This window comes from Haliaeetus albicilla, chromosome 2 (genome assembly GCF_947461875.1).
Source record: "Haliaeetus albicilla chromosome 2, bHalAlb1.1, whole genome shotgun sequence".
In the NCBI taxonomy this organism is placed as follows: Eukaryota; Metazoa; Chordata; class Aves; order Accipitriformes; family Accipitridae; genus Haliaeetus; species Haliaeetus albicilla.
Genome location: NC_091484.1, coordinates 64964375 through 64986562, shown reverse-complemented (window position 1 = coordinate 64986562; position 22188 = coordinate 64964375). Strand labels below are relative to the sequence as shown.

At 44.7% G+C, this 22188-nt stretch overlaps 1 protein-coding gene across 3 annotated transcripts in view; it reads left to right on the top strand.

Annotated features, from left to right (window-relative positions):
• The first annotated feature begins 1019 nt into the window (after positions 1-1019).
• NRP1 (neuropilin 1) overlaps positions 1020-22188 on the top strand; it is a 116663-nt gene continuing 95494 nt past the window's right edge. For all 3 annotated transcript variants that reach the window (XM_069778105.1, XM_069778106.1, XM_069778104.1), the window contains exons 1-3: positions 1020-1179; positions 1369-1869; positions 5129-5303. In XM_069778105.1, coding sequence (XP_069634206.1) covers positions 1803-1869; positions 5129-5303 — 242 coding nt within the window. In that variant the 5' untranslated portion in view covers positions 1020-1179; positions 1369-1802. The remainder of the gene's footprint in view (positions 1180-1368; positions 1870-5128; positions 5304-22188) is intronic.

Sequence of the window (22188 nt, the reverse complement as noted above, 5' to 3'; positions counted from 1 at the left end):
AGGGACAGGCCCCATAGCTGGGGAGCACCAGACCGTGCAGCCAAAGCAGCGGGATTCAGAGCCCACTCTGTCCCCGCTTTGTGCCCGTCCCCTGGTGCCAGCTGGGGGAGGGGATCGCTCAGAAGGAGACACACACTCCCCAGTGGGGATTTCATGCCGCAGAGCCTCCGCGGGGAGCAGAGCCGGCCCCGGGGGACCCCAGCAGCTCCTCAGACCCTCAAGAGTCTTTATGAGAGACAGACAGGCTGGGGGGGGGCAAAGCCGCAAGGGAAGCCGAGAGAGGCGGGAATGACAACCAGGGTGGGCGAAAAGGGAGGTGGGAAGACAGTGGGGGGGGAGAGGGTTCAGGAAGGTCCCCCAGAGATGCAGGAATGCAAAGGGGACAAGGGCAGTGGGTCCGGGTGAGCCTGCCACCGGGGGGTCCCTCCGCGGGGGTCCTCACAGCTCGCCCCACAGCAGCGCAGCCAGCAGCCCCTAGGATCACGGGGGATAGTGGCGTCCTACCGGGGGACAGCAGGGACTCCGACAGACACGCGTGGGGCGGGTGCTTGGCTGCGCACTCGCGCGAAACAAAAAAGGGGGTCGGGGGGGAAGGTGGCAGAGGGGGAGGCCCGGGAGGGGACGGGGCAGGCTGCCCGCGGGGCGTGGGTCACGGCGGAGGGAGCGGGCCGGGAGGCGGGCAGGGGTACGCGTGTCTGCGTGTGGGGCCGGGGAGACGGGGGGCGGCCGGGCCGGGCCGGGCCGCTCGGGGCCGCGCAGGAGCCCGCGGGGGCGGCGGGGCGCAGGTGGGTGCCTCCGCCCGGCTCGGCTCTACCTGCCGCGGCGGGGGGAGGCCGCCTCTCTTCCCCCCCCCCCCTCCCTCCGCGTCCCCCCAGAGCCAGCCCCCGCCCCGGCTGTGCGCCACGGCCGGGGCTCGCCGTGTTTGTTTGTTGGCTCTTCCGCGCTGCCGATGTCTTGGGGGGCTGAGGAGGAGGAGGAGGAGGGGGGCGGGGAGGGGGAGGGGACTGGGGCTTGGGAGACGGCGGCTCCTCGGCCTCTCTTATTGCCGCTGAGTTGCGCTCCTCTTCCTCAGGCTGCGAGCAGGAGCCGCCCGGGCGCTTCTCCCTTCCCCGGCCGGCCGGGAGTCCCTGCGGCGGCAGCGCGCTCGCTCGCCCGCCCGCCCGCCTCCCGCCGGGGCAGGTGAGTGCGGGGCGCCGGGCACCGCCGGGCAGTGCCGGGCACCGCCGCCCCGGGGCTGCCGGCCCCGCGGGAGCCGCGGCCGCGGGAGAGCGGGGCAGGCGCGGGGGGGGGGGACGCAGTTTGGCAAACTCCAGCGCCCGGCTGGTCCCCGCTCACGGCCGCTTTCCCTTCCTTCTCTCCTCTCCGCAGAGCACCCCCGCCCCGTCTCCCGGAGCCCGCCCCGGCAGAGCGCTCCGGAGGTGCCAGCAGCCGCCAGGATTTTTGTCTGTCTTGTTTGTGTGTTTGTTGGGTTTTGGTTTTGTTTTTGTTTTTCTTTTTTTTTTTCCCCTCGTTTTCATTTGGCTTTCTAGTCTTGCTGGGAATGGCAGGGGCAGCGGCGCCTGGAGAAGGAACAAGTGTGGAGAAAGGGAGAGGGAGCCGGAGCTAAATGACAGGATGCGGGCGACTTGAGGCACAGAAAGAAGCCAGCTTCCCTCTGCCCCCGGGACTGCCCTTGCGGACCGCGCTTTCTGCTCCTGACTCCGGCCGGAGGATTTAAGACCTAGGAAGAGTTGTGCTTGGAGGGCGTTTATTTTTTTTATTTTTTTTTTTTTTTCCTCCTTTCCCTGCTGTCGGAAGGGAAAATGGATTGGGGACTTCTCCTGCACTGTGCAGCCCTCACCTTCACCCTCGCCAGGGCTCTGCGAAGCGGTGAGTGTCACGGGGGACGTCGGGTCTCGGCCTGGGCTCCGGGGCTGCCGGAGCGGGGGGCGGACGATGGGGCCGGCACCGACCTGAGCCCGGCCGGGGGGAACTTTCTGCCGGAGGAGGGAGGCGGCGCGGTCCTCGCCCGAGGCTCGCCCGCCCCGGCATCGCCTTCCGAGTTTATTCTCTGCTCTTTTGGGTTGTTGTATAAAGCAGGCTGCTCGTTCTCACTAGATCAGGACAGCCAATTATCTTAATAGTGTTTCCTGCATAGGCAATTAAATAAGTCTCGCCTTCGATATCTGAAAGATAATGAACACTTTAAAGGAAAGGCTTTCTCCCCCACCCCCCTTTCTTTTTCCAAAGCGTAAGACTTCAGATTATCGTGCCCTTTAGTAGCTGTGTGTGTACCTGCGAGTAGTCTTCAAACGGAGAGACCACTAGACTAGCCCTTTCCCCAGTCTGCAGTTTACGTGCAACTTACACAGTGCCAAGAGAGAAGCTGAGCTTTTCTGTGAAGGCTCAAGACTCCCTTCCAAGAGAGAAATCCCGTAACAACAGACTGATGTAGCTAGTCTACTATCAGGCAGCCCTTGAAAATACAACTAATTAAAAGCAGCGTGCTCCTCCTTCCCCGAACAATGCCAGAGCACCGTGAATATTTCACTGCATGATGCATTTTTAAAGACGGTCTAATTGTGGGACTGCTTGACGTTTAGCTCTTGCACATGAAATGGCTCGTGCGAGTTCTACTTTCCCGACAAATCCTGAGCAATTATTATTAACTAATTATCAAATATTTACTTTTGCCTGACTGGGTTTTCAATCAAAGTAATTAAAAGAAGAGAGCATCCTCCACTTACGCTGTTATATTGTTTTAATAAGGGACCACAAGTGGAGTGTCATGGAAGAGAGAGTATTAAAATCGCCTGGTTTATGATGGAAGTTAATCTCTTTCCCAATATGTTTTGAGGAAGCTGCTTAATTTAATCAGGACGAGCCGCCTCCTCCAGTGCTGCGGTGCAGGAGCAAAGGCGTTAGAGGCGTGCGCCAAACCCGACTTGGGGATGCTCTGAGAGGTGCACTTTGCTCATTCCCCCGGCCCAGGTGAGGGGTGCAGGCAGCTGCCTCCCTGGCCCCCACATAAACCAGGACTGCCTCTAGTCCTGCACCCTCTGAGGGGTGGAAGGAGGGCACCCGGTGCTCTTGTTGATCATTTCTCCCCTTTAAAATGAGTAGAGTGGGTTGCTGGGCCACAAGCTGTTAATGTGGTGGCCCTGCTGGAGTCACCAAGGCCATTAACCTCCTCTGTAACCTACCAGACCTACTAATGCCACCTTCACCTACGTGCAGTACTAGTGTCCGCTAAATTAATTCATTAACCTTATTTAGAGCTAATGGTCCGAAGTCATTAGAAACTGCTCTTCTTAATCAAGTGTGAGAGAGATTGCACAGAGCCAGGGAGTCTAGCAGACCGCATTATCTTATTACACTGTCACTTTCCCAGAAGTCGCAGATTAAGGAGTGCTGGTGGTAGTGAGTCCACCTCAGCGTCCTCTGAAGTGACTCTGTCAAGTGACTAGAAGCAGCACTGCTTTATTTCAGGCATTTAACAGATGCCAGACTCTGCCATGTTATTTGCAGGGCTGGAGTGGGCTTAATGAGACAGGATCACTTTCTGAGTGTGCTTACACGAGGAGGAAAAGGCAAGATTCCCTGAGAGCCCCAGACAGTGAATTAGCAAGATCACCAGTGACAGCTTTTGAGCTTTGAGCTGCAACGCCTTTTGTTCTGGTCAGAGGAAAACAGCCTTTTTTGCAAAGGCAAAGCAGAAATAAATAATAAGATAGCCTTTCCCAGCAACATGCTTAGCAGTATCTGGGTTTTAACCATACACCTGAGTACGTCTCGTCCCCTTCCCTCTTAATTTATGGCAAATAATTTTTATAAAGTGTGTAGCTTTATGCATTTTTGATGTGCGCTTCCTCATTCATTTCCATTTGACCTGTTTTTCCTACAATAAAATCCCCTACATTTATAAATTCATGCTGAGAGCAAGGAATGCCATTTTGCTTTCACAGGCAACGTATTAGATACAGCACTGCAGCCTATATACACCATTATTGGGATGCAGTGATACACAGTCTTGCTTTTTAATGTGGACATTCTTCCTGTCTGTAGTTTACTGTCATATTTTATTGCTCAAAATTAAACAATCAATGTGTGGAGAAAGTTTTTCCTCCCTGAACGTCTATAGAAAGAAATCCATAGTAGTAAAGAAGTGATAACACAAACCTGCACTGGACAGTGAAGTGAGTGACTGTGTAGGTTGGAGTTCTTGTCCCTTTTTATTTTTCCTATAAACCTTAAAATGTAACCCTGACAATGCTGGCCAAAGGAGCAAGATGCAGCATGCCACATTTCACAGTCACACTTGGTGAAACTTTTGCAACTATTTTGCTATTAGAAATAAATCTTTGTTGTTGTAGGGGGGGAGGAAGGGATGGAGGGAAGAGGAAAGGATGTTGTTCTGCTCCATTACTTTGATGCAGTCTCCAAGCATGAGCAAACTTCCTTGAAGGAATAAATAGTGGATGATTTCTGCTTCACTAAAACCACTTTGTTCTCTGCTACCCTGGGTTTGAAGAGCACAGATAGTTTCAACCTGCCTAGATTTATGGACTGATAAAACAAAGGGAGGGTCTGCTGCGAATGAGCTTGGATCCACCAAGACAATCCCAGTGGTCAGTGACACAGACCAGGCTTATCCCATAGCTGGGCAGGGGGTCAAATGGCATCCTTTTAGCTCTTCTCCCAGCTTTCCTTAAAACTTCATACTTAAGAAGATTATACTTTTTGGAGACAATTGTGTCCCAGACACCCTTCTGAGCCAACATTAACACTGTTGTGAGGATGCAAGGTTTTAACACTGTAAGGGGCACTGTTTGCTCTGGGCAGGGGGGTGCTTCTTGAAAGGGTACTGTTTGGAAATGGGGTACCTTCTGCTGCCTGTCCAACTGCTGGACTTACGGATGGGCACGCAGAGGCAGGCCTCTTCCCTCCTGTAAAATGTAGCAGAAATGCCTTTGAGTTAAAGGCATAAGGATGCAGCGAAAGTTTGCCTGAAGAAGGCTGCAAACCACCCCCCCACACCCCCCCGCCCAGAATTCCCACGGCGGTCGGCTGGTTCGCTGCTGCGGGCTGAAACCGGGTCCTTGCCGGGGGGGAGAACTGAGAAAAGCCGACCTGTTTGCTTCCCCTGCAGATAAATGCGGCGACACGATCAAAATTTTAAACCCCGGGTACCTCACGTCTCCCGGCTACCCGCAGTCCTACCACCCCAGCCAAAAATGCGAGTGGCTGATCCAGGCGCCGGAGCCGTACCAGAGGATCATGATCAACTTCAACCCCCACTTCGACCTGGAGGACCGCGACTGCAAGTAAGTGCGGGCGCCGCGCTCCGGAGCGCCACGGCGCCACCTGCCGGACGGCCGCCGCCCCGCGCCCGCGGATCCCCCGCCGCGCTGCGCTCCGCGGGGCGCCGCGCCGCGCCCGGGGCCGGGGCCGGGGCCGGGGCCGGCCCCCCCGTGGCTGCCAAGGGGCTGCGGCCGGTGTTTGCTGTGGCAAGACGCAGGGGGCGCTCAGCGGAGCATCCTTCGGGGCGGGGGGACGCCAACTTTTGGAGTGTTATAAAGTATACTTGAATTCTCTCTGCCTGGTGGGGACGCCAACTTTTGGAGCGTTATAAAGGATACTTGAATTCTCTCTGCCTGGTGGGCACGCAGATGGGACGACGGTGCTGATGCGCGTTACGGGGGCCCGATTAGGAGTGAGGCACCGCTGCATGTTTGTTGGCCTGCTTGCTTTTTTGACTAAGTCTTTGGAGTTTTAAAAAATAGTCCCCTTTCATTTTGTAACCCCACCGCTACAAACAGCCTACGGCAGAAACAGGCAATTTATAAATTGCCAAATCCTCTTAACGCAGTTAGTCTGGCATTTACTCTCACCCATTAAGGGGCAGTGGACTGCAGGACTCACAGTCGTACTTCCCCCTTTCTCCATTTGCTGCTGATTTATAGCCAGTAGCTCTTCTTTCCCCTCCTCCTGCTCTACACTAGTGCCCTGAGCAGAGGAAGGGGATAGCTGAGGCTCCCTTTGCTCCCCTGTGCTTGCATTCCCTTTGACCACCTACTTCCAGGAGTGGGAAGGCGAGTCAGAGCCTCCCAGAAGCTGTTCTCCACTTTTCCCCAAATCTGTAAACCACATAGCTTGCACAAGGCAACACAAGGTCAGATGATTCTCTTCTTCAACAAGCCCTCTAAGTTCAACCTACTTCTTTCATGAAGAAAGTGATTTGTTTCATTTAACTTCATTTGTTTCATTTTAGTGATTCGTTATTTTAAAATTTCTTGAGTATCATGGTTTTTTCATCTCCTTACGACAATTGCAAGAGGGAGTTATTTTTCATCAGTGCTACCAGTCAAGGTTTCCTCTGCATGTCAGAAAGAGATTAAACTCAATAGCCATTGGGGTTTGGCATTTCATGGGAGTAGTCAAGATTTTACAGGATTTGGTCCTGTAAAATGATGTTCAGCATCGTCAGGAGTGGTTGTAACAGACCAAGAGGTTAGAGTACTGGACTTAGAGAAAGAGAGCAATTGTACTCAAGCACTTAATTTTTACCATGCACATCTTTGTTCCTATTATTTAATAAATTGATTACTTAGATCCCAATTATTGATTTCCCTCTAAAATGAAGTTCTTTAATGATGCAGTGTGGTGCTTAGCTGCTTTTTTGTTGGTTTTTTTTATAACCTCTTATACATCAGCATTTCCGTACCATAGTTGAGTGATAATACAGGAAAACCCTATGCTCATAAAACTAACCCGTTTCTTCGTTAAAATGAGTTTTTACTGTGGTGTTAGAGCTGCAGCTCATATTCATGCCATATGCTCACACGCTGGCTTCCCATTCTTTAATTTTTAATTTGTTGTACTCAGGCAATTATTCACTTCCGTGTGTCTTCCTGATGCAGGTTTTGCTTTCGTTCTGTGGGACAGTGCTAATGCTTTAAAATGGTTGTCTGTCTCTCTGTCTCTTACATAAAGATTAGGAAATTAAATCAAGCATATTTCAGTGTCAAATCCTTTTTGCTCCTTGCTAGAACACATGTTTTTCAAACGCTGTAAAACCAACACGGTCTTTGACAGCAGTAAAGTGGTGTACAGCATACAATTATTTGAAGAACAAGTAATCTTTGTGGCATAGTGTTGTGCTAAACAGTGCTAGACTGAGCTGAACTGGGTCCAGGGAAGGGATTGATTCCCTCTCTCCATTGCTCCCTTCTCAATATTCATTGTCCACTCTTCCCCCTGCATTATTTCTTCCTCTGAAAGGGGGGCCAGTGAAATAATGAGATGGTAGTGGGTACAAGGAAGTCTCTAAATAGGGTTGTTTTCATTGTCTTTGCAGTGTGCGATGGTGATGACTTTACCATTATTTGGTCTATGCTGAAATGCTAATCTTCCAGGCTAAGCTAAATTACTCAGCTGCTACTTCACTGATATTTAAAATTGTTCTTTTTAACTTGAGAGGGATTGTATTTGTGCCAAAAAAACTTAGGACCAGAATAACAGAAAATGATTTCATCAACAGGAATTTGTCAACAATCTCTGTGGTTTGAAATTTCAGCGTCTACTTACAAAATTCACATTCCTTGTACCAAATATTGGATACAACAGGAGATTAATGCAATAAAACATATCACAAGATTTTTTGGTTTTGCAGCTAAGTACATTTTGATTTCCTAATATACTTAGTTTATTAGCAACTCGGTCTGCAATCTAGAATTGTGCAATTTAGGTTACACTCTAGTTTATTGAAAGGTTTAGCACTGGAAATTAATAAGCACTTAAATATGAAATGCAGATAGAAAATGAGAGATAGGGGAATTCATGTCTGGGAACAAAAAATGCCCCATACAATTAGAGTAGACTAGAAGACAAGATTAGTTTGCTGGCCTAGCTCCCAAAATCCTCTTTATAATGCTGTTCATTGCATCTTAGACCTCAGTTAGTGTTGAAAACAACTTTAATAACAAGGACCCCCGGAGCCCAGGGAGGGAAACAATGTGACTTTGGAAAGGTTACCTTCTTGTTCTGTAGTGCCAACAAGAAAATCAAGAGACCTTATCTAACTTTTAAAAATATTACTCTGTATAGAGGCCTAGATGTATTGAAATGTAAAAGTGGTGAAAGGTTGATTCTCTGAGGAGACTCAAAAGCAGCAAATTTAAGCATTAGCTGTACTGAAGCTGTTCCCAGTTAGTCTCTTTGTATGTTAGGGTTTGGAATGAATTTTAAAAATATGCCCTTGATTTACCTACTTATTATGCTACGCTTTAATGAATAAGTATTTCTCAAATGACTCTTAATACAATTCATATATGTATGATTTTCTGACAATCAGAACCATTTGAGTTGTTTTAAATTTCAAGCAAACATGATGAAAATTCCTGTTTCTCTGGAGGCATTCCAAAGGACTCAACTTTCACAGTTTTGAAGAATAAAGATACGCAAATAATTAAAAATATGTTCACACAAGCTAGGTTCATCTAATAAAATATCTTCTAGCCAGAACTACTGAACCAGCATAATGGAAATACTGGGTCTTGACAGGAAGTATACAATCATGTCAACCACAGATTGTTATCAAGGACATACATAATGAAAAAATACACAGTCTCTTTTTAACTTTTAACTTTAATGAGTGTTATGCCTCCTCTTCAGGAGGCCAAGAAACAGGAATTATGGTTGTACTTCAAGAGAAAAGTAGTTTCTTCTTGCCACTTTGCCTTTTCTCAAGCAAGCCCAAATAACAGCCATGCATTTTTGGAGTCAGGAACATGGTTAAAATGAATAGAAGAGACAAAACATATGGCTACATATTAGTTTAAATGCTCCAGTGTTTGTTGCATGTGGTAAATGCTTTTCAGCACTTAGTGCAAGCTGTACAAGTCTCGTGTTGCTGAAGTATCCTACTGTGTAAATGTAGCCATCTTGAATCTAGTAAAACTTTATACCTAGATAATAAACAAGAATGTCACTGATACAGTACTTTGAATTTATGGAACTTTTCCGGTTTCCCAGCAATGCACACTATCAGCATGATAATTTATAATGGTTTGTGACAAATGTTGCTGAGCAAAGAGGTGTGTGGTTACATTCAGATCAGATGTCATTATCTAGGGAGCAATAAAAATTTCACAGACACTAGGTTAAAAACATTAAGAAAATGAATGTGAAGCTTCAGAAGAAAAGGGCTTAAGAAAGGTGGAGGGTTGGGTAGAGAAAGCCCAATAGTGGTTTCCTTACTGACAAATTATTGACTTTGTTGCCAGACTTGACTGTATTGTTTTACAAAGTTTTCATAGACATACCACACAGCACAATTGTTTTATTGGCCATCATTTATAGACATAGAGAGTAAATATCATCCTTGCTTGACAATTAAAGAGTGTATACACAATGCTGTCAAATCACTTGGAATGGAAAAATTGCCCATTTTGGAAACATTCAAGTTGTGGAAGGAGAGATGTCACAGATAATTATTCTTTATATTACATTTACCAGGGATTAGTTACACTGATGAGATTAGAGCTGTATAGAAATTGCAGTCAAGTTATAGAATACAGAGCAAAAAATACCTATGTTTGTTTATATAGAAGAAAACAGCCCCTCCAGATCCTTGAGTAAGGAGGAAGGCATAGCTCTCCAAACCTACAGAGTGAAACTATAGCTCCATGGAACTCCTGTAGACCTGAATGATGTTAGAAACCCATCCATCCATTTTATTTCTAAATAATGTCAGTGGATTTATGCTATAAATCTGCAGGTATAACAAACTGAAGCTGGTAAAATAAACAGGAGCTAGGCAAGCCATGGCTCAGCCTTTCTTTAGTTTCTGCAAAGTTTAGGCTTTCATTTACTTTTGTCTAAATCCTGATTCCTATTCTTCCATGCAGCGAGGCGGGCTTTGTGCAGACCTTGTGCCTCGTGTTTCTCTCATGCAGAGGCAGTTTGAGCCCTTTGGGTCGAGCCGATGGGAGTTAGAGGAGCCCCGGATGGCACTGAGCTGCTGTGGCAATGCAGCGGTGCACATGGCCTAGCTGCCTGCCTAGAGGAGAACCGCCAGTAAAGGACATCACTGACAGGGCTGCCTGTCAGAAGGGTCCTGTCAATGGCTGCACACATGATAACTGCTTTCTGACTCCCTAGAGGTGCGGCTAGAGCCTAGCTCTGGGCTTACCAGCCCTGAACTGCTCCCACAAACTGCCCCAAGGACATCTCAGGTGTTTAAGGGGGGGTCTGAGCCCAGGGCAACCCCATTATCGTTGCCCTCCGCTTCCACGGAGCTGTCTCCGGTGACTCTTTTCAGGCTGTGAGGAGGGGTGCAGCGCAGGCCCTGTGGGACTGGTTTATAACCGTATCAGTTGTTTTGAAGGCAAATGTCAGTCAGAGCTTCCTAGTTCCCTCTCCCTCTGCTGCTGTTGAGCATGGCAGGCAGCGGGGCAACTGCAGCTGACAACACGAGGTAAGCAGCAGAGCTAGCAAAGGAGCAGAGTCGTTCAGGCCTGTGAGAGGCAAGGACCAAATTTGTCCATGGTTGAGCAGAGAAGTCCAAAGGACCTAAGGCCTCTGAGCTTTCAGACAGAAATACAGTTTTAATGGCCTGGCCCCATTCCTCTGGGCATCAGTGTCAGGCTTTTAGCAATTTGCCTCAGGACGAGGTACCGGAGCCAGACGGGAATGCCCCCTCCTCACCTGCGGAGGGCAGCTCCAGGAAGGCCCACACTCCTGTGTTTGCTGATTTAAGTTAACTAAATCACCCAGCCCACACACCTTGAGCCGCCCCACTCATGCACCTCACTGCAGGAGGCTGGCAAAGGCCTGAATGTCTCTCTGTCAAAGCCAGGCTCCACGCAGCTGTGAGTGGGATGTGGGCCCAGCACCGACAGACCCACTGGGAAGGCTGTACCTGGGCCAAAGGGGCGGCATCTCCACGCCCTTGTCTCCCTCAAAAATCTGTCCCTCAAAAGCTGTTTGGGGTTACTGAGAGATTATTTGGGAGTACTAATGGGATGAAACGGACCATCCTTCATTTTGTCCCCCAAACAAGAAACAGGTATTTTTGGCATAGTTTAGGATGAGTCGTTGCAGTGGATTTGGGGGCCATGTGATATCTCATGTTTCTGGGCGCACTTTGAGGGCATTTCTCTACTTTATATAAAGCACCCGAAAGGCTTTCTCGGGGAGCGTGCTGCTAGACTCCAGAGAGCCCTGCTGGTGACCACTGCTATTCGATACCCTCTGGAAGGCTACATTAAACTGTGCCAAGGGAATGAGTCAGCCCAGAGACTTCACAGGATCAGAGAAGCAAAAAACACTTGTTGCAGTAGACATGGAGCATGTTACCACACAGACACACACACAAAAATAATATTTTTTCTTAAATGAAAAGTTCTGGATCATGAAAGTATATACAAGTATGTGCTCTTTGCTACAGGATTCAGCATGGCACACAAGTATCAGATGCAAGTACCTAAAGATAATGCTCTTATTTTGTTGTGCTTTAGAGACTAAATAAGAGTTGAAAGAAGCTGGAAATTATATTGGTCTTCTGATTACACAGTGTAATAATCTGACTCTTTTGTTGTTTATTCAAGCAGTTAACTCTTGTGAAAGGCTCTATTGTCAAACTGTTTAACAATTCTTTCTTAGAGTAACAGTTTGAGTTTTCTCAGGAAAAGGTATTAGGGAGACTATGACCAAATTGCCTGGTCATAGCTAGAGAGTCTGTGCTGGCCTCCCTTCAGGGCTGAGGTGTTGGATGCAGAGCCTGGTTTTGTACTCTAGGTGTATGGGTGCATTCCCTGGCACAATAAAGTCTTGACTTGGGTCCCTGTACAGTAGTGCACTAAAATTATAATAACAAATATATGCAGGTGTTTCTGTTAATCCAGACAGTTAAGTGACCTATGGGGAGAATTCTGTCCTGATGTGCTACAACCAGATACCATTCAGACAGGAAAAAGTTTGAGGGTCAAATATGGATTCCCATGATCTTAATCCCTCATCCTTTCTGTGGACAGAAGTAGACAAATCCAGAACAGAGGGCTGAGTTCTTTCTAAATTGAAGCCCAGAGTCATTGGCATTAGCCCTATGAAACACTCAATGTGTTTTCAGTCAACCCCACTCTGCTCTCCTCTCCTCCCCCCTCTCTTCTGCTAATGTAATTAAAACAAAAACCTATGTGTTGCTGAAAATTAGTTTCTTAATTATAGCTTATTGCAAGCTATAACATTGGATCATAATTTCATAATTATGATACAGAGATTTTTATACAGCTGATGTAAAACCAAATTCAATTATTTTCTTTTGTAGTATTTCCAAAGAATGAAATTATGTCTGAAAACAGGATATACATGCACTCACATGTATATGTCTAGACTTATATATCACACAGAACTACTTGGATATAGGCATATGTGTTACATGAACCTCTCTAAGACTGTGCATATATACATTCATTTAGGCATATAGTATAGATTTCCTAGTTTACGTAGAAGTTCCTAAAGTAAATCTACTAATTAAAGCTCTAATACCCATCTTAAGGCTGATAATTAGGTATAAAAAGAAAAAGAGACGGGATTAGTGTTCAGATCATGTTCCAAATGCCTCTTAATTGGGTGTTTGTAATCAATCCTGATTGCAAGAGGCAGTGGTTTGGCAGAATAAAGAATGAAAAAGGCTTAGCCCTACCATTTTCCTGTTAGTTGACTTGGCCATAGTATTTAGGTCAGGATCCAGTGTCAAACAAGGTAATTTTGTCAGCCTTAGTGATCCTCATAAAACATATAAAAATATTTTCTAATGATATTTTTTCAAGCTAAAAACTCTTTTAAGCTAGAGAGTTATTTTCATCCAGAATCTTAAAAAGTGTTTTCAAGTGAACCACAGAAAAGACTTTGTTCTCCTGGCCTCCATCCACCACTGACTTCTGAAATCAGGTCTGAGTTCACTACAGGTCTTTCATTGCATTGACCTTGGCACTTTTCTCACCAGGCCATGGTTTTCCATCACAAAACCACACAGCTTGGTATAATGATTATTTCTTTATCCCAAGTAAGCAAACAATTTTTTAAACAGGGTGACAGATTTCCCTCTTGCACTGTGGGAAGCAAGCACCTGGCCATTTCCAAATAGAGTTTTAATGAACTTCCTGAAGGAGATTTGAGGGAAGTTTAATAAGTCACCTGCCAACTTTTTGGGAGCATAGGTCATTTGTTATTCTGTAGGAATTCACAAAAATGTGAGAATAACCCCCTTCCCAAGTCCTAAACTTCCATGGAGGAAATTGATTTTCATGGGTAATATCAAACGTTTTTGAAAACGTAACCTCAAAAAATCAAATTTCTGGTTGTTTCTCACACATAAGGTACTGTGAAACTCTGTGATCCACAAAGCTGGTTGTGAACTGTGTGAGCTTTATAATAATTCATTTAAACAGAAAAGGATTGTACATATTTAAACTCATCTTGCATGTTAATAGCATTACAAGTATTTTACGTAATGCTATAAAATGAAGAATTTAGATGGCTCAAAAGGACCATTGAGAAAATATCTCCATATGTGGAAGAGACACCCATTTGATGTGATTTCTTCCAGAAGAAGCTATGCACATCCCAGAAGCACAATAACCAGCTGTTGTATAGGAGAAACTGGGTGGTTGTCTGCTGCCTTCCATGCTGATGTGGAGCTGCAGCGGCCACATGCCCCATGCCTCCCCTAAATACAGATGGGCTGAGCCTCACACTGAATGAGAGCCTGGGTTAATCCCTTCCTTACACTCCCAGCAGCTGGGGCTCTGTTGTATATTTGCACTGTGGGCTGCTCCATACCCTCATTGAAGACACAGCCCATCAGAGCTCTGGGGTGGGAGGAGGGTTGGAGCACCCCACTGCAGGGGTGGGCACACACTGCCCTCACAGCTCAGTCCTGTGCTGGGGCAGTGCCCCACTGCTTTTCATGTTGGAAAAGAAGCTACAGATAGTATTTTTTCTTTTCTTTTGCAACACTCCTTCTTAAATTGGAAGTTAGTAACCTAGAGAAAAATAGAGAGGTCTGTTCACACCTGTGTGATTATTCTGCCTCAAGCTTTGAGAAATGCTCCCTAACAGCCAAAGTTTTGCTCATCTTGTTCACATAAGCAGTCCCGCTGAAGTCAATTAAAACAACAGACTCACTTGTGCAGGGCTCATAGTCAGGACATACATTTATGGCACTACACAAATTAATAATTACTTTTTATAACAATGGATTTCAGATGCTTGCAGATTAGTTTACAATACAGTAGAAAATTCAGCTTCCTTCTTTTTTGTCCCTTCAATTCATAAATCACCATAAATAAGTTATCAATTCTTCTCCAGAATCTTAGCTCATAATAGTGAAGGTTTGGGACAAGTTGCTAAGTGCATGAGTAAGAATCAAAGTTTGCCTTGTTATAGGATCTTGTGCCAATCTGTCATTAAGCCAGTCAACTTCTACTGACTTTCCTCTGATGTATTCATCTGTAACAAGGGAAGCAGATCAGCAATTGAGAAAAGCTTTAGCTGAATCACCATGCAGAAACGTAGGCTACGCTGCCTATTTCCATAGCGATCACTCCACTTTGCCAGATGCAAAATGAGAGGCTTACATCCCTCATGCTAAAAACCCTTCTTAGAGGAAATTCTAGGCTGTCGCTCCATTTGAGTAGCTTTAGTTAAGTCTGGAAAAATATGCAAAGGTAGCTCTTAAATAAAAGTTCTTTTTTTTCTGTTTCACAACCATCTCCATAATCTTTTTTAGAGACAGAGGCATAAGATATATTAACATGGCAGGCATATGTTCTGATTGCTGAGTGTTTTTTGACATTCCCACAAAACCCCTGAGACTTTGTGTCACAATTCTATAAACTTTATCTATTTGTATATTCATATCTGGGCTTAAATCCAAAACTTCTTTACATGCATTTACAGCAGACAATTTAGGTTCATCTCCTTGTATTTCAGATGGCAAGCAGTTAAAGCAGGTACACATTTTAACCACTCTATATAGTCTAACATTCTAATGCATTTCAAAAGTCTTCTGTTGTGTTTCAATAGCACATACACTATGTAATGTAGGTATATAAAATAGATACAGTACAACACTGAGCTGGGAAGCAAGTGAAGACAGCCCCGCTGATGCCAATAATGTTGCACCTGCTAATAGCTCAAACACAAAATACCGTAAGCGTATTGTATTATATTCCTTACTGGTTTCCATTTTCATTTATCCTCCACAGCTATGGCCTTCAAACAGAATAATAGTCTTCTTTATCTAATTTCTCTGACATCATTTTCAAGTTCCTTATTACTCTTGAACAGTGTAGCTAATAGTGCCCAAATTGCTTCTTATTCTTCCCATCATAGCATGTCATTATTCAAGAAACCAGTGCTCTTCAGCCTTTCCCACATAAATAGCTCTCCCCCAAACTAAACTTAAAACTTACTTCCAAGAGCCAGTGTCACATTTCCCAGACAATTAGGCTTTTTCTACTGGCTATTACATTTTTACTTTGCACATTTTTACACTTTTTAATTAAGTGTACCTGTGCACTCCTTGAGACTTGTATCTTTACCTTCTAAAGCCTAGTCTTCATACACTGATTTTTGTACTGATTAATGTTTTCAATTAAGGTTTTGTTTGTGTATAGTTAAAACAATTCAGCACGCACTGGGGGTTACATATATTCTAGTACAAAGATGTCTTATGTCAGTACTTTGCAGAATAAACCTTGCTAATGTCAGCAGTTTGTAGCAGGGACTGTACTGCTTTATCTATAATGGTTTCTAAACTAGTATAGCTGAAGTGTCTGTAAAAACACTGTATAGACCTACTTTGGTGTTGCATAACTAGTCACAAATGCTAGTAGAGGTTTTTAGGTACTGTATTAGCTAAATTTGTTAGCAAAAATTAATTAGATTGTCCTACTGATTGCAAGTTGCAAATTGCAATATAGACATACATATATATATATATATGTGCATATTGGGGGACTTACTGACACATCCATTTTCTCCCAGCTTTTACTCTTTGAACAAAAGCTTAGGCAAAGTGCCTAAGCTAAGCAGTTCCTCTGCCTGCTGTAACTATGCTTTCCAGGAAGGTTTTTTTTTGAACTTGCCTCACAAGGCAGCTAGATAAATTATTGTAGTGTGACCTTCAAGCACCTCTCTTACTCCATGGAAATTGTCCATATGCACACTCTCACCCTGTGATAGTCCATATGACGTACAAGGTAGTTTATCCCTTCTCTAGTTACTCCTCCCCGCACCCCCAACATTAGAAAGTAAAATATGCTCATAGGTGTGACCACAGCTCAGCTGATGCTCTGAAATCAAACTGAGTGGTCTGAAAATAAACATCTGATCACTGGGTAACTTTTGCATGTCCCCATATGCTCAGCATAGAAAGGAAAATACATTCTTCCTTGCCACATCCCAGCTTCAGCTCTTTCTCATCTGAAAGATATTAGATAATTTTGATTTAAATACATAAAGAAAGGAAACTGTTTTTCATGGGCCATATTCTTAATTTGTCCAAAGATCATTCTACTGAAGTTAGTGGAACACCAGTGATTTATATCAGCTGAGTGAGGAGCTGACTCTACATTTCTACAGTTCCCTAGACATTCTCAGAAGAAAGGCCAGTATTGTAGCTGAAATGGCATTAACTCAGAGTGAGGTCAGTTAAAGTTTTGCCATTCAGCATGATCAGACATTAATACTCAGGCAGAATGGATAGGAGCTTCTTAAAAGTAGGTGGCATAAAGACCAAAGTCCTTCTGTCATGTGTACAAACCTTTCTTTCCACTAACTGCTTTAAAGAAGTACACAGGATTGGGTGCTAGGGCACTGTGGCGGTTTAAAGTGCTAACACTCTCATACTGCTTGATTTTGGGCTAGCCAATCATCACCTTTATGCCTCAGTTTCCTTAGAGAGGATAATATTTCTCTGGTTTACAAATATCTGAGGATGCGCTTATTAGTGTTTGTGAAGTCCTTAGAGACTGCTGGGTGGAAATGTAGTGTAGTATAATAGTTATTTGCCATTGTTTTATATTTGTTCATCTTCTAGCTGTTAATTTTTTTTAACAATATACTGCTGTGTAAAAATGCATGTGGCAATCTTTTGACTTTCAGAGAAGTGTTATCCAAACAAAAATAAAGAATAGGACTCATGCTCACAAGAGACACATTATCCGTGATGAGAAGAATCTATAACAGACACAGCACTAACTCAAAACTGAGCACCAAACAGCATCCAAATGTAAGCAATTTCAAATGTGTGCATATTGCCAGTACAAACCCAGGCCATTCTGCAAATGCAGCATCCCCTGAGGAGTAGTGAACCTAGCAGCAGCAATGCTAATGGCTGTCTTCTCATGTGCAGCGAGGGAAAGCAGCACTTTAGAGCCGCCTTGGGCAGCTGTTCAGTTATTCATTCTTAACTTACTTCTATAAAGCTGTTATTGGGTGGAACCAGATGACACAAAGATTTTGGGCCTGCTCTGTCTGCTATGGGGGGTGTCGTGGCTTAGGCCCAGCCGGTAACAAAGCACCACGAAGCTGCTCGCTCACTGCTCCCCCCCGCCCACCCCGGTGGGATGAGGAGGAGAAAACATAAGGAAAAGCTCGTGGGTCGAGACAGCTCACTCACCACTTATGGTCATGGGCAAAAGACAGGCTCAACTTGGGGAAAAAAAAAATCAGTTTAATTTACTACCAATCAAATCAAAACAAGAATAATGAGAAGTAAAACCAAACCTTAGAACACCTTCCCCCCACCCCTCCCTCCTTCCCAGCACAACTCCACTCACAGTTTTCTCTCCCTTCTCCCCCCCAGCAGCACAGGGGGACGGGGAATGGGGGTTGTGGTCAGTTCATCACACGTTGTCTCTGCCGCTCCTTCCCCCCAGGGGCAGGACTCCTCACTCATCCCCTGCTCCACCGTGGGGTCCCTCCCATGGGAGACAGTCCTCCATGAACTCCTCCAGCATGGGTTGTTTCTGTGGGCCAATCCTCAGTCACAGACTGCTCCAGCATGGGCTTTCCCAGAGAATCACAGCCATCTTCGGGGGCATCCACCCACTCCGGCGTGGGCTCCTCTCTCCCCGGGCTGCAGGCGGGCATCTGCTCTCCCACTCCCCTCCCTGGGCTGGGGGGACAGCCTGCTGTCTCACCACGGGCTGCAGGGGCATCCCCTCCTACAGTGCACCCCTGCACGCTCCTTCACTGACCTTAGTGTCTACATAAGGGGTTCCCCTCACATTCCCATCTCCTCCCCTGCTGCAGGTTCCCCTTCTTAACTCTGTTCTCCCAGAGGCGCTACCGCCGTCACCGATGGGGTTGGCCTGGGCCAGAGGCGGGTCCGGCTTGGAGCCGGGGAAGCTTCCAGCAGCTCCTCACAGGAGACACCCCGGCAGCCCCTCCACCACTACCAAAACCCCACCACACAAACCCAAAACAGGAGGGAACATTCCCCATTCTTGCACATAGGGTGAAATTCTGGCTTCCTTCAAGTTAATAGCAAAATTTCTCCCCAATCTCACTTGGACTGAAAAAAATTATTTTAGGCTCCAGAAAACCCTTCTTTGAAGAGCACTGTTCTGGTGCAAGTGTATCTGGTAGAATTTTTCTCAGTTTGGGCATTACTTTTTTTCCAGTGCGCACAGTGTGTGTAGGGGAGCAGAGGCCCATGAGTTCTCAAATGCATTTGTACTGCTAGAACAATGATGAAATAAATAAATAAATAAATAAATAAAAATTCTGGGTTTAGAGTACATGTAATGCATGAAGTACTGTGCTAGGTCATCCACCTTGTTTCTTAATCTCCTTTCAGAACATTTCAGGCTGTTTTGTGGCTTGCTTATTCCACCTGATGCCTCATTTTTCCCTATCACCTCTCTATAGGTGATATGAAAGCTCACACTCTCCTGAGTAAAACACAGCAGTTTTCTTTCTCAATATTGACCACTCCAAGTTTTGGACATCGTAAGTCAGGCCTCAAAAAATAGTGAGACTTTATAAAAATCCTTGTACCTCAAAAATCACTGTTGATTTCTTTTTCATTTTCCATCTAGTATATTTTGGGGGATTTCCTCTGTGATAATAATAGCCAAAAAATTCCTCCACCTTAAACGAGAAGTTTGGCAATACCATGACATCAGCAGCTCATGCTTTAAAACCTGCAACAAAATTTCATGATACTTATGATAAAAATCATGAGAGCTGGCAATGCTGGCTTCTTGCTAAACTCCCAGCTTCCTGATGCTGTTTCTGTTCTCAGTCACAGCCCTGAAACTCCCACTCAAGTGGTAAACTTACAGAAGAAAAATAGAATGAAAAGGATATGGAAGTATTAATTTATATTGATTTCACTGCTTGACTATATTTCTTCACCCCTCACTGCATAATCAAAACTTTCAGAAAGCAAAATTCATCCCAGCCAAAAAAACCCCTCTGAGTTTACCATCCTTTTCTCTGAGTAAAATTAAATAGCATTAGGAGTCCTATTGTTATGGAGGCTACATGTTTGCTTGACCTCAAAGCCAACTTACACCAATGAGAAGAAAATGGATTTAAAGCCATTAAACACAAGGACATGACTTTTGGCTCAGGAAGACCCTGATCTGCAAATTGCTGGCATGTTTGGGACAAAGATCTTTACACTGTCCCTCTGCTATCCCCTGGCAGGTGTGTTGGAGATAAATGAGGTGGACTGACACAGAAAAAACTTCTTATGCCATGTTCTTTTATGTATTATGCAGGCTTATGTTTTGAGGAGATTGTTCTCTTTCAAATACTACACAAAAATACTCTGCAAAATAGCTAACATTGACATTAAGGATCCCATCCTCCACTTAACTATACCATTTTTATGTCTGCATGTTTCTAGTGAAGTCAATGAAGTTATGACTGACTGCTTTGTATTTCCTTTACTGTTTGGATCCTTCCCTACTGCAGTTACAATAACTGCAGTAGGTCTAATCTGATGTGCACAAGCTGAGAAGTGGCCGTATAGCTCTAAACTCAGGGGCTGTTCTGGGGACAAAACTAATTTTCAAAACATTTTTATAAACTCAAGGAAATCTTAATGTCTTTATTCTGTTATTACTTTAAAATAATAATCCCATACTGACCTGGGAGCTATTACTCAGTGAGCACTGGCCTCTTGGAAGGTTTCAACTTGTCAAGTTTAGCCATTTTTGAACACACAGCGGAAGGCATTAAGGCACATCAGGCTGCTGATTGCTATTAAATTCTGCAGAGAGTTCTGTGTAAAAATCAATGGCATAACAGGGCTACAAGAATCTAAGAGGTAGGAAAAGCATTTATTTACCCTCTGGTAACTCAAAAATGGATTAATAGGTTTTGTGAAACTTCAAAAAAATATCACCTATGAGCTAGGGGCCAAATGTAAACCTCTGTGACAAAATAATACAGCTCAGAAAGCTCTGAGCATGTGAAAATGGGATTATAATGGAACTGTCACTGCTGTAACCTCAACTGTATATTTCAGTGCTGGAGAAATCTCACACATCTGCACATACACACATGCATGTGCTTATTTATTGTATCCCAAGGAACACCTTTTTTGCTGTATCGCCACTAAGGAACCTGGAGGGAAAATGCATTTTTAGTAAATTATGATCTTATATAGCTTTTGCCAGAAAAGTACTACAAGAATTTTCCAGATTAGTTTAGTCTCAGCATCAGCAAAATTGTTACATAGATGGCTGGTGGATTTTGCTTGTGTGGGAACTGCACTGAAAAATGTAACACAGTTTGCTACTAGTTGAAGACTTCTGTAGAAAAAATATTTTTCATGGGAAAATCTAGTTTAAATCATATTAGGAAGTTTTATTGTAAACATGTACTATGTAAACCAGGCAAAGTCCATTGTCTGGTTCTGAGGCTAATTGCCATGCAATGGCTTAAATTCAAACTGTTCAGTTCTCTTCCCCCAGAAAACAAAGTGGCAGCATTCAATTCAATTTTGGCATGAATTTCATTCAATTTTTTATGATAAAATATTGAAACATCTTTTAAATTTTATTATTTTTCTTTGGTTCTTATATGAAAATAAAATTTTATTGAGCTGTATTACATTTGCTTCATTCTATCATAGGATCATTTGGGTTGGAAAGGACCTCAGGAAATCGCCTCATCCAACTTACTTCTCAAAGGAATTTCATTTTATATAATACAAAAGCTAAAATGAAGCAATCCATGTAAACCCAAATGTTTCCATAAAACCAAAGAAGACCTAGTTAGGATGTTTCAGAACCTTTATTTCATGGCCTATCCTAGCCTTTCTGCTGAAGTAAATATTAGTTTCTCACCAGCTCTCCTTATTAATTTTAAAATTTTGGATTGCATGCTTTTATTGAAAAGAAGGTTCCCTTCTGTTTTTCCATTTTAAAATACATGGAAATATCATGTAGGGTTGACCCACCCTAGGAGGAGGGCTGAGGGGTAGGGCCACAAGCATGTCCCTACATGGTGGCCCTACCTGGGTCATGTTCTGTGGTCTCAGCTAAGCCCAGAAAAGATCTTTTTAAGGAAAGAACATGAAGGTGAGCCATCTCAGTATCAGGGCTCAGGGCAGGCAGGACTTAGGACCAAAACAGCCAATACCAAGTGGAGGTAAGTTTTGCCCAAAGCTCACCAAGGCTGCATATGTCTGACAGTTTCCACTCTGCCCTGGTGAGCCACCAAGGTGCATCCCCCCCAGTCTATGAGGAGAGCATACAGTCATGGCCGCAGCCAGCATGGCAAACCCTCCCAGAGTATCCAGGCCCAAGACTGAGATCTGGAGAAAAGGATCAAAAATAGACTTCTCTGTTAAGGACCATATCAAGCACATGCAATGAAAAAGCTCTTAACAAGTAGGTTGTTAAAGCCAGTTTTAGTGCATATGGTCTGTATTGGCTGCAGCGAGGGGGCAGATTGTGGACTGTTTCCCCAGGACGGCACTGAGGAAGAGGGCTCCTACACTCTCATTATATAGCAGGGGGAAATCCACTTTTCTTGCATGGATAATTTGAAAGTTATGAATCAGCCTGTTGTTTTTATTTCAGTGGAGTACAGACAAGAGTTGTGTAAAATGAGGCTGCTGCCTGTCTGTCAGGCAGCTGTAGTTTTTTACCCTGCAGCCTCTTTTAATGTGCATTCTTG